At 35.7% G+C, this 13,605-nt stretch overlaps 1 protein-coding gene across 1 annotated transcript in view; it reads right to left on the bottom strand.

The window, feature by feature from the left end:
• Positions 1-11,530, bottom strand: part of LOC109827316 — a 32,231-nt gene extending 20,701 nt beyond the window's left edge. Inside the window, exon 1 of the mRNA XM_020394310.1 lies at positions 11,164-11,530. Coding sequence (XP_020249899.1) covers positions 11,164-11,530 — 367 coding nt within the window. The remainder of the gene's footprint in view (positions 1-11,163) is intronic.
• Positions 11,531-13,605: the final 2,075 nt, after the last annotated feature.

Here is a 13,605-nt window from a genome sequence, read left to right as displayed (position 1 = left end):
TATATATATATACATATATTATAAAGGAAATTAGGATTTTAAAAAATAACTAAAAATAATAATAATTACGAAATAAATTAAATAATTATGTGAAAATTATCTACACATCAAAATGTACCAGTTAAAGTATTACAACCGATAATATGCAATAGTAGAAATATATATATATATACATATATTATAAAGGAAATTAGGATTTTAAAAAATAACTAAAAATAATAATAATTACGAAATAAATTAAATAATTATGTGAAAATTATCTACACATCAAAATGTACCAGTTAAAGTATTACAACCGATAATATGCAATAGTAGAAATAATACTATAAATTGCATAATTAAATAAGAATAATTAATAAAAAATAATTACTTATATTAAAAATTAAATAATTATGGGATGATTATCTATATAGTAAAATGTACCAGTTGTGCTAATACGATAGTTGATACGCAACAGAAGAAATAATAAAACAAATTATATAAATAATACGTAATTAATAATACCACGTATTATACGAAATAATACGTAATAGTAATAATAATACAACGTATTATTCAAAATGATACGTAATAATATCAATAACACGACGGATAAATTCCAAAAATGTTCACCGTATGAAATTAATTTATAAATATTAATATCATTTAAATAAATATCAAACTTATACTTTAAATCATAAAAAATTATAGAAATTCAAGAAAAATATAAATACTCCTTTAAAAATAATAATTAAATATTTTAAAATACCAAAAAAATATTTTAACTAGTATTAAAATTCATGATCCTTACAAAACTGGCGCTTGGAACTAAAAATCCCACGAAGACAGGCGGTTGTCTCAAATAAGCTTGTCCTTATATCAAGGTGAAGAATGGCATGGTTTTAACTTTGCGACGTGCGAGAAAACGGGTCTGTTAGAGGGCTAGAATGAATGCACAACCCAAGGTAACCACATGTGATGCCCCTGATTTCACATAAGTTAGCAGTCTAAGGTGAACCAAAGGATGTCAAACGTGCCATACACCGAACATTATGCAACAACATGTTTCATCATCACGGTAATATCTCTCTAGTGGAAGTCAAACAATGATCAAGTGTAGATACAAAGCAGATAGTATAAAGATAATAATGCAAGGGACACCATATAGAAAAGATCCAATAATAAATATAAACGTGTTCCAACAGAAACAAAGAAGTATATCTGACAATCTAAAATAAAGTAATAAATCTCTGAATACAAGAGTCAGCCGAATACAGTACTAAAGCACTCAGCTTTCAACATAAAATATATCTCTAAAAGAAAACTAAACTCATAAATGTTAATTGTGGAGCACTAAATATCTAGTAAATAAATGACGGCGAGCTAAACCACATCTCCATTAACCTTGCGACTCTCCGGACGTCTGACTCGCTGCCTGAAAAGATGGGAAACAACGAGCATTAATGCGCTAGCAAGATCATATCCACAGCCCCCAGGAGGAAGGGGATTAGGAGTATAAAAATATTATTAGTACATATAGATATATAAATCATCTATCCTGAACTACGAGGAATTGATATTTAGGAATCCACAACACGAGAATGGGTACGTCGAGCGAAATAATCCAAACAACGAAACCCTCATGTATATACCTCGTATCTCAAATTGTGGATAACTAAATATCAACTCCAAATCTTATGAATAATAATAAACAACAAAAAAGTACATTACCAATCTTCAATTCAAAACATGTCACAAATGTCATATCATGGTGCCTTATACTACCCACGAGTAGTTGGTACGGGAAAAAGAATAATAATCCGGTAAAGGATCTCATATAGTATATGTTGTGTATGACAACTTCAGTCTTATACCCTACTCTTGGAGTAGGTGACATAGGAGCATAAAATAAATCTGGGTGATTCTCTATCAGATAATAATAATGTTGAGTAAGACGCTCATAATATCCTGTGGCTCACTATGTTACTCAATCGCCCTACGGAAATAGGCATATCAGCCAATTCCGGAAACAATGATGCATAACCGGAAACAATGATGCATAATAGAGTGTAGTCTACTATGGTCTCATTGTAGTATACCAACTAACGTACTCCGAGTGTAGTCCATCCGTGGTCTTTTTGTTGGGTACCAACTAACCCCACTCAAGCATCCAAACTATCATGAACTGAAAAATACGTCACTCTCTATCATGACGAACTCAAAATATAGGTTACGCACCTCCAAACGTTTGTGTGTGCTCAAAATCCAATATGTGCTCTCTCATAAACAACACACATTTATCTACGTGTAACTCGTACTTCATGTACTCAATCAAAAGCACATGAGAAAAACAACATATGCAAAACAGCTTATAATCGGTAGACTAATTATCTCATCCGGTCGACTGGTCGGTTACGTGCACACACATACTCATACAACACAGCCTTGATCGGTTGACCAAATGCCTACTTCGATCTACTGACTAGGGCCAATCGGTTGACTGATTGCTTTAATCAGTCGACCGACCAAAGCAATTTTTCTAGATTTCCTAAGTAAAGTTAAATATTCTCATAAATTCATTAAAAATTAAAATTTCTCCAATAAAACTTGTATGTTAAATCTTATTTAAGGTATTTAAGGTTTACTCTGCTACATGGAAGCACAATTATCAATTTAAAGGAAACTAGAAACCCTAACATGATTATATTTGTAATTTCATCATGAAAACAAAATTGAATCAGCAAAAACTCATATTAAATCAACTTCAGATCATGAATCCTAATTAAAGAAACCATCTTCATACCCATATAAATTAGAAAGGTCAAATCTTTATATCATACAAGTCAAAGATGTGATTTTTACTCATAAAAAAGCTTTTAGAAATCTAATGAAATCAAGAAAAATAGGGGATGGGTTTGGAGGAGACGAAACTCGCCTAAAAATTTGTGTTGAAACTCCACGCACGCGAGAGACACGATCCTCCTTCACCAAAAGTCCACGATCTCACCCTCCTCTAGGTTTTTGCTCCTCAAAGTCTAATAAATTCACAAGAGACAACTCTAGGATTTTTGAGGGGTGTGGCTGGTGATCAACGTGGGAAATACAGAAGAAAAGAGGAGAAAAGTCGGGTTTAGAATATATATATATATATAGATGTGTGATCAAACGAGCTCAAAACTAACCCTACCTAAAACCTAGGTTCTGTGCACCCCTCAGTCGACTGATGCCAAGAATCAGTTGATCGATCAGGGACCATCGATCGACGGAACACTTGGCATCAGTTGACCGACTAGTGTAATGTTTTTTGCCGACTGATTTATGCATGCACACATGTTTACACTTACATATTTACACTTATATGTATGTACTCAATCTCAAATTGATTTCAAACATACTCATTCATCTCGGAATGATATCAACCATTATAAAAATCATTTAATAGTATTTTCCATAATATTTTTAAATTTACGGGGTTTTACATTCACCCCTCCTTAAAAAGAATTTCTTCCTCGAAATTCAACAATTATAAATCACAAAACATGTGTCATATACGCATTATTTGCACTTAACATCTGGAATGTGAATACTCCCACTTAACCCCTAATTAAACAAAACTCATACGTCGAGAAAAAATCTAAACAAGGAACCCCCTATGTAGATACCATATGTTCCGAATGATTAAGAGCTGAGCGTTAATACTCACATTCCAGCATGATGTGTAAACACGACTATATAGATAAAACGAACACAGATAGTACTTTAGTTAACTATATACCTACTCAAACAGGTGTGGTAGTCACGACGAATATCCTCCTCGCGCTCCTAAGAAGCTTCCTCAGCTCCCTTCCGGTTCCACTGGACTTTAACTAATAGGATCACTTTATTTCGAGGTTTCTTGTCCTCCTTAGTAGGAATGAGGACTAGAGTCTCAACTGTAGTCAAATTTGCCTGAAGTTCCAAATTTGACATATAAAGCACTCTTTGCTACTCCTCATCGTGTAAGTACTTCTTGAGCATCGAAACATGGAAGACATCATGCACACCCGACATTGATGCAAGAAGATCTAGTCGATACGAGATGGATCTAACACGTTCCATAATCCAAAAATACATGTACTGTTTTATTTGATTCCACTAGAGAGATATTTCTGTGATGGTGAAACATGTCGTTACATAGTATGGGTGTATGGCAGGTTTGACATCCTTGGATTCACCTTGGACTGCAGCCTTGTGTGAACCCCGGAGTATCACAGTTAGTATCAGAACTCTAGTTCCAGCATCCTTAGTATAATCCTGTGTTGAGTCGTCGAGCTAAGATAGAGTTTCCTAGGATTCATGTATAGAGTCCACTAGAAATTTTTAGAATGAGTGAGGACGTAACACGTATACTTCAAAAATTACGAATTTTATTTATGACTACCTTACTTTGATTGAAAAGTATTTGCATGAATACTATATGATACGTTATGTTATGTATATATGTTTGCGACCTTATTTACTGTGTCCATTAATCTCTCTTATTGATATTATAAATGTTGGGATGAGGATGCGATCGATATAAAGCTCGTACCCGAAGAGCTGGGCAAGCAGAGCCTGAGCCGCAACAAGCTCCACAGTATCTGATCGACTTCGTAATGCCGATCGCAAAAGCAAAGACTAACAACACTCGAGGAGTGAGTAACGAGCCACATTACATTTTCTAGAGTTCTACCACCAATTGTACTAGTCGTGCCTATTAAAGAGGCAATACTAAAGATTTCACCATCACCACAATCAGCTGTTGATAGAGCCGCAGAGTAGGAGGCTTGGCTCTGTAAGAATAAAAAAGATATCAGACACTGAGAACATCATAGTTTCAGAGCACACCGGATTTATGTATTCTGTGTAGAGAATATCACTGAAGGATATGTGAAGATTTCTTAACGTCGACTCAGTACTAAAGCAGAGTTAGATGTATTTTGCATAGAGAATATCACTGAAGGATAGCACCGGAGGATAGCACCGACTTCAGATTTTTGCTGGAGCAGCGAATACCACTTATTTGAAAAAAAAATTGTTTGCTTATTTGACAAGCAGTAGAGCTAGTCCGATTAAAGTGGGGGGATATGCTTGTAGTTAATTATGAAATCATGACCAGCATAGTGACAATAACAAGGGCAAGAGACCTGTTGCAGAATCTAGAGAGCCCCCAGCAGTTGGGTAAGGATTTTTACCGCCAGCAATAAGGATAACATAAGAAGAGAGCACAACCTACAACATGATTCGAGAGCACCGCAGCAGCGTAGAATTCAGCGTACATGTTACATTGCTGTAGTATACCAGCAGGAGGCTAGCATGACAGAGGTTAGAGTCAGTAGTCTCAGGGCCGTGGTTACGACCAGCAGCAGAGGATTTGAGGCACCTCCAGTCGTCTCGAGAGTTTAGGGACCAGTAGGCCAGATTCATGTAATCCAGGAGATTCTTGAGGGACAGACAGTCCTTTATGTTCCACCACTATCAGTGTAGCAATCGCCAGCCACCGGTAGGGTTTATGCAATCATACCACATGACCATGGTGCGAGCGGAGCTTTCTTAGTAATTTCTTTTCCATCTCGGATCTTGTTGATTCAGAAGCTTCACATTCTTTTTTCTATTATGATGTCATGATTAGACTTCATCTTGTAGCGCAGCCTTTAGGCATTCCATTATTAGTTTCTACTCCTTTAGGAGATGTGTCTCTCTTAGAGAGTATCTATAGGAGATGTGTCGTTAGATTAGACGAGTCTGAGTCCGTGGTCGATTTGATCGTCCTGTGAATGTTTGAGTTCGATGTTATTCTTGGTATGGATTGGTTATCATCCTACCATGTTAGTATAGACTGTTTTGTAAAGATAGTTAGCTTGTGAGCATTTGATGAGTTTGAATAGATAGTAGCAACCTTATAAGGTAACCAGAATGCGGAGTCATTTTTGGCATACGTCGAGGAGTTGATGATACGGGATCGGGTGCAGATTTGAATGAGACCAGATTTATCTCAGAGTATCAGGATGTCTTTTAGGACATACCTAGATTACCTCTAGTGAGAGAGGTTGAGTCATGCATCGAGATGCAGCTAGGCACTGTATCGATATCCCAAGCACCCTATCATATGACACCTGCTGAAATGAGGGATCCACAGACTCAACTAGATGAGTTATTAACTCAGGGTTTATTTGTCAGAGTCATTTTCATAGGAGTATCGGTCCTCTTCGTGGAGAAGAATGACGGTAGCATGTAATTATGTATAGATTATCGTGAGTTGAACAAGGTCACTTCCTAGATCAGGTATCTACTATTGAGGATTTATGACTTGTTCGACTAGCTGCGGGGAGCATAATATTTTTGAAGATTGATTTTCATTCTAGTTATTTTCAGTTGCGAGTGCGCGGAATGGATATTCCTAAAACCGCCTTTCTGACTCGATATGGGTCTTTCGAGTTTCTTGTCATGCCATTTGGGCTAACCAATTCACCCGTGATATTCATAGATTTAATGAACCAGGTTTTTCATCTATGTTTTGTGGTTGTTTTATCGATGACATCCTTATCTTTTTTAGGTCGGAGGTAGAGAACGAGCAACATCTTCGTTTGATATTGCAAACTTTGTGGGAGTATCAGTTATACGCTAAGTTTAGCAAATGCTAGTTTTGGCTATCTGAGGTCAGATTTTTGACCATGTTATCTACAAGGAGGGCATAGCAGCAGATCCAGGTATTGTTGATGTTGTACTTGATTGGGAGCCGTCAAGAACCATTATAGAGATTCATTGTTTTGACAGGGTATGAGAGAAAGTTCATTCAGGACATTTTGAAGATTGTGATACACTTACACGCCTTACGAAGAAGGGTGTAGGGTAAAATTTGATTTCCCAAAATGGGGATTTTGTTTGTATTGATAAGATTGACTTATTATAAACTAAGAATCAAAATTACAACAGAAGTGGAGGGAAGACCCTCCTTGTTTAACGTGAGGTCTTTGGTAGCGATAGGACGCCTCGCTCAGTTCTTGCACCGAGTTTGTTTCCCTTGGACGATTCGATCGAGGTTGCAGATGAGCTTCAGTACGTAGTAGAAGCTCGTGTTGATCGAGTTCGAGTTCTCGAGCTTAATGGCTATCAAGACCGAAAGCTGGAAGAAGATGCTACAGTGCAAGAACAATGCAAAGAGCCAGGCTCGATTCTTTTAGAACTTAAGAGAACTGATTACCAAGGAGCCAAATAGGTTCGGTCTTGATCAAGAGTTCAAGACCTCTCTTTTGATAGCCATCATTGGCTATTTATAATGGAGGAGAAGCATGGCTACTCCCTCAAATTGTGGGATTGTAGTTGAGGGGGACCATAACTCCATCCCTTAAATCTTGGGATGTGACCATCAGAGGTGAGGTGAACCATACTCCATCCCATAGAGCATGGGGAGTGGGTGTACCCACTCCCACGTTTTAAGCTCAAGTGGCTGACTTGTCCAGCTGTGCAGGCGAGCTTAACGTTGCAGGCGAGCTTGGCCTGTTAGGCGAGCTGGTGAGCTTTCAGGCGAGCATGTGAGTCTAGAGGCGAGCTCGTTTGTGCAGGCGGGCTTGGCGGGCTTTGGCATGCAAGCGAGCCTGGGTGCTACAGGCAAGCTTAGCCTTCAGGCGAGGTTGTGCAGGCGAGCTTGCCTTCTTCAAGCTGTTAGGCGAGGCTGTACATGCGAGCTTGCCTCATGCAAGTGAGGATGTGTAGGCGAGTGAAGGGCAAGCCTGGATCATGTAGTCTATCTTCAAGCTGTCAGGCGAGCTCTGTAGATGAGGCTGTGCAGGCGAGCTAGCCTTCAGACGAGCCTGGATCATGCAGGCAAGCTTCAAGATGTCAGGCGAGCTCCACTAGTGAGGCTGTGTAGGCGAGCTTACCTTATGCAGGAGAGCTTCAAGCCTTCAGGTGAACTAAGCTCCTTTGAAGGCGATCTCCAGAACATGTCACGAACAGGTCATAATTTTTAAACCGTAAGCCGGAATTGGACGAATTATATATAAAAATTGACTATCTCGACGAGACGGAGCCGACCAAACCTACCCCATAGGGTTCGATTTGCTTATGTCCGTTTATCCAAATTCCTTCAGGTTTGAGAGATACCAGTGTTTTCTCCTTTTTTGCTATTTTGGACGAGGTTTTAGCAGTCTTATTCTGAACTTCTCTGATAGGGATTAAAGGCAATTTTTATTTCCTACAAAGGGTGTATAGTTTGTTTTGGGCACGGGGTGTCAGGAAGCCTTTGAGAATATAAAGGCTAAATAGACTATATTAACAATATTGACTTTTTCGAGCAGTGATACGACATTTATCGTTTTCGTAGACACGTCATTAGCAGGTCTAGGAGATGTTTTGATGTAGACTCGGAGGGTATGGTTTATATTTCGCTAAAGTTGAGGCACATCGTACCAGATATACAGTGCATCCACGTACAAGGAAAATGCACAAAGATGAAGAGACACTTCTGGAGGAGCTTCCAGAATTTGTTTTGTAGCTAGTTATGATATTCTAGTGTTTTTCACCCGCAGACAGATGGACAAACGGAGAGAATAAACCAAGTGTCCGAAAAACATGTAGCGGACATATATTATAGATTTGCAGGATAGCTGGGAGGATTATATCCCATTGATTGAGTTTGCTTATTGTAGGGTCCTCTTGTTTATATATACCAAGTGTAGGATCGTGACCCTTAAGAATAGAATGCATTCTTATAAAAATCTACGGAAACTTTACACTTAAACACTAGAGGGTGAGTTTGCAAAGTAGATTATAAATTGTAAAAAAAGATATAGCAATCTCAGAAAGTGAACATTATAAACACAAGAATGTATACTGGTTCCACCTCCCCGATGTACATCCAGTCCCCAACAAATCCCGCTTGAGAGTTCTACTATGATTTTGAAACCTTACAAAATCAAAAGAAAACTTGACCAATTTGCAAGACCATGCAAATTACAAACCCAATTGACAACACCATGCCAATTGTAAACCGACCTCTAGACTAAGAGATTAACCCCTCTCAAAAACTGAGAGAAATTTTCTTTGAAGCAAGTACAAATCTAATCCTATAAGCCTTGAATGTGTTGTGAACGTGTTTCTCACTGTGGCTATAGGTTTTTCTCTCTAAAATTTGCCTAAACACTTAGTATGAAATGATCAAAGGACATAGGCTATTTCAGAACTTTTATTCTAAGGCAAAATTTGAATTTTAGAACACTTAGAATGCACAAAATGTTTAATCTTTTGAATGCAACACCCTCCATTATTTTCTGACGTTTTTCATATTTATAGCCCCTGAAAAGACATATTTTTAAACCCAAATAATACCTTAAAATGGCTATAAATAGTCATATATTCAAAACCAGTAACAGTCAGAAAACTATCTTAGTAGTCGGCTGCAAGTCTTAGTAGTCGACTACTCTAAGTTCAGACAAACTCTGTGTAGTCAATATTTTTCTTAGTAGTCAACTACTTTGTCTATTAGTCGACTACTTTGTAAAAATAGAAAGTCTGGAATTCAAATTCAACTCTTATTAGTCGACTATAATGCCTAGTAGTCGACTAGTCTGTAATGACACGAAAACTGATATTCTGTCTGTGTCTGTTATAGTCGACTACTCATGCTATTAGTCGACTATTAAGAGTAGATATGAGCTATATGATATGTTTTAAGTCTCGCTCAATATCTATTAATTCTAATGGTTACTATAGGGGATTTTTATTATTAACCAACACACTAAGCATGTGTTAGTATGTTCTAACACTATGTGTGTGCATGTGTGTGAGTGATCAAGGCTTGTATACATTTCTAAGCAAAGAAAATATAAATTACCTTTTGACAATGAAGTATATCTTCTTCTTTGCTTTATTTTGCCTTGAACTCATCTATGTCTTGAGTATCTCTTTGAATATAATTGTTGATTTAGCTCTGGTACTGCAAAATAAATGTTAACATATAATACACACAATATATAATATTTGTTATCATCAAAACAAACTAATCTTGGGGTCAAGATTCCTAACATTCTCCCCCTTTTTGATGATGACAAATATATGTTATTAAGATATAAAAATTTTAATCTCCCTGCATGAAATCATTAGATAAAATCTTTTACCCCCCCTGCATCAAAGCATTAGTAAAAAAATTTAAAATTTTCTACATAACTCCCCCTTTGTCATTAGGAAAAAAAATAAACATAATTCTAGTTAAATTCCTTTTTCTTTTCCTTGGTACCTAAATAAAAACATTAAGCACTTTGGTATCCATTTTATATTATATCATTAGGATTAGCCCTTAGAAATTCAAATCCACTTGGAATTTTGTTTCCATTTATTAACATAATTATAATTCTTTGAATTTCATATATTTTTCTTAAAACTTAATATATAATCATCTCTTTCATTTAAACAAGTATCTTTAGGTACCCAAATGTACATAGATTTCTTATACAAAGATACTTTATGATATGATGCAAAATGTGTTCTATTAACATATTCATTTTTTTGTGAACATATCCTAATACAAATTTTTGATTAAAAGACTTTTGAAAAGATAATAAATTAGTCAAGTCTTCTTTTCCTTTGTTGAATTTGTTCACATTAAAAAATAACTCTTCATATTTGAGTTTAAGAGAACACATTTCTTTATCTAAATCTGAAATACGAGTTATTAATTTATCACATTTAGATTTTAGATAAATATTATCATTAGTCAATAATTTATTTTTAGAAAATAAATTATTATTTAGTTCGTTCAATTTTTCAACTTGTGAAGAATTTAAAGTTACTAATTCTAAGTTTAATTTTTATTTTTAGTTTTCAATAACTTATAATTAGACTTCAAATCCTTATATTTAACATAAAGTTCATTGAATACTTCTAATAATTCATCATTATTAAAATTATCGTATACCTCATCTTCTTGTGCCATAAAACATAAGTGAGCGGATTCCTCTTTTTGTTCTCCTTCTTCTTTGGAAGAAGATGAGTCACTATCATCCCATGTCATTACCAAAGCCTTCTTCTTTTTATCTTTTAACTTCTTGAAGTTTGTAGACTTTAACTTTGACTTTAGAAGAGGACAATCCTTCTTCATGTGTCCTAGCTTATTGTAACCATAACAAATAAAATTATTATTAGTATCTTTGACCTTTTTATACTTACTTTGGATAAGAAACTTTTTGAATTTTCTTGAGAGAGCATCAATATCTTCATCATCTTCATCCGATTCATTATTGTCGTAAGATGCATTTAAAGTAATGATTTTCTTCTCTAGTTGTTCTCTGTCCCTTCTATCTTTAAGTTGCACTTCATATGCCATTAAATTCCTAATAAGATCTTCTAAGGTAAGTGTTGAGAGATTATTGGCTTCTTCAATTGCTATTTTCTTTTTCTCCCATTCCGGTGTTAGTGCACGAAGAACTTTTCTCACCATTTCTAATTGTGTGTACCCTTTTCCAAGACCAATTAGAGAGTTGGTGATGTCGGTGAATCTTGTGATCATTTCAGTGATCGTCTCATGTTCTTTCATTTTGAATAACTCAAACCTATGCACAAGAATAGAGATTTTAGATTCTTTAACTTTGTTTGCACCTTCATGTGTTACCTCAAATGTATGACAAATTTGATGGGCTAAATTGCAAGTAGACACGCGATTGAACTCATTTTTGTCCAAGGCACAAAATAGTGCATTCATCGCTCTTGAGTCCAGATTGACGTTTGTTCTTTGTACTACTGTCCATTCGATGTATGGAGTTGTTGGCTTTGTGAAATCAAATTCTACAATGTTCCATAAGTCATAACCAAGAGATTAGAGGTAGATCTTTATCCGACACTTATAATAGTTGTAGTTTGTGTTGTCGAAGAGAGGTGGTTGTTGTGTGGAATGTCCCTCTTTAAATTGTAAAGTATTTGATGTACTTGATGATGCCATCTTTCACCTTGCTCTGATATCAATTGTAGGGTCCTCTTGCTTATATATACCAAGTGTAGGATTGTGATCCTTAAGAATAGAGTGCGTTCTTATAAAAATCTACGGAAACTTTACACATAAACGCTAGAGGGTGAGTTTGTAAAGTAGATTATAAATTGCAAAGAAAGAATGACAATCTCAGAAAGTGAACATCACAAACACAAGCATGTATACTAGTTTCACATCCCCGGTGTACATCCAGTCCCCAAGCAAATCCCACTTGAGAGTTCCACTATGATTTTGAAACATTACAAAATCAAAAGCAAACCTGACCAATTTTCAAGACCATGCAAATTGTAAATCTTATTGACAACACCATGCTAATTGTAAACCTACCTCTAGACCAAGAGATCAACCCCTCTCACAAACCGAGAGAAACTTTCTTTGAAGCAAGTACAAATCCAATCCTATAAGCCTTGAATGTGTTGTGAACATGTTTTTCACTGCGGCTATAGGTTTTTCTCTCTAAAATTTGCCTAAACACTTAGTATGAAATGATCAAAGGTCATAGGCTATTTCAGAACTTTTATTCTAAGGCAAAATATGAATTTTAGAACACTTAGAATGCACAGAATATTTAATCTTTTGAGTGCAACACCCTCCATTGTTTTCTGACGTTTTCTCTATTTATAGCCTCTGAAAAGACATATTTTTAAACCCAAATAACACCTTAAAACGAATATAAACAGTCATATATTTAAAACCTGTAACAGTTAGAAAACTGTCTTAGTAGTCGACTACAAATCTTAGTAGTTGACTACTCTGAGTTTAGACAAACTCTGTGTAGTCAGTATTTTTCTTAGTAGTCGACTAATTTGTCTATTAGTCGACTACTATGTAAAAACAGAAAGTCTAAAATTCAAATTCAACTCTTATTAGTCAACTATAATGCCTAGTAGTCGACTAGTCTGTAATGACACAAAAACTGATATTCTGTCTGTGTCTGTTGTAGTCGACTACTCATGCAATTAGTCGACTATTAAGGGGTAGATATGATCTATATGATATATTTTAAGTCTTAATTAATATCTATTAATTCTAATGGTTAACATAGGGAACTTTTATTATTAACCAACACACTAAGCATGTGTTAGTGTGTTCTAACACTATGTGTGTGCATGTGTGTGAGTGATCAAGGGTTGTACACATTTCTAAGCAAAGAGAATATAAAATTATATTTTGACAATAAAGTATATCTTCTTCTTTGCTTCATTTTTCCTTGAACTCATCTAAATCTTGAGTATCTCTTTGAATATAATTGTTGATTTAGCTTTGATACTGCAAAACAAATGTTAGCACATAATACACACAACATATAATATTTATTATCATCAAAACAAACTAATCTTGGGGTTAATATTCCTAACACTTATAATATCATTTATCATAGATTATTGGAATGGCGTCATATGAGGCATGGTACAGGAGGCCTTGTAGATCACCTATTTGTTGGACATAATCACATGATAGTTTATTGCTTACACAAGAGCTTGTGAGGCAGACTACAAGGAAGGTACTAGAGATCCGGGAGCGAATTCTTGTAGCGCATAGTCTTCAAAAGTGTTATGCAGACTAGAGACAACGACTGTTAGAGCTCTAGATTGGGGACTACATCTTATTAAAAATATTACCGA

The sequence above is a fragment of the Asparagus officinalis genome, unplaced genomic scaffold, assembly GCF_001876935.1.
Source record: "Asparagus officinalis unplaced genomic scaffold, Aspof.V1 AsparagusV1_Un133, whole genome shotgun sequence".
NCBI lineage: Eukaryota > Viridiplantae > Streptophyta > Magnoliopsida > Asparagales > Asparagaceae > Asparagus > Asparagus officinalis.
This window is presented reverse-complemented; position numbering and strand designations above follow the sequence as displayed.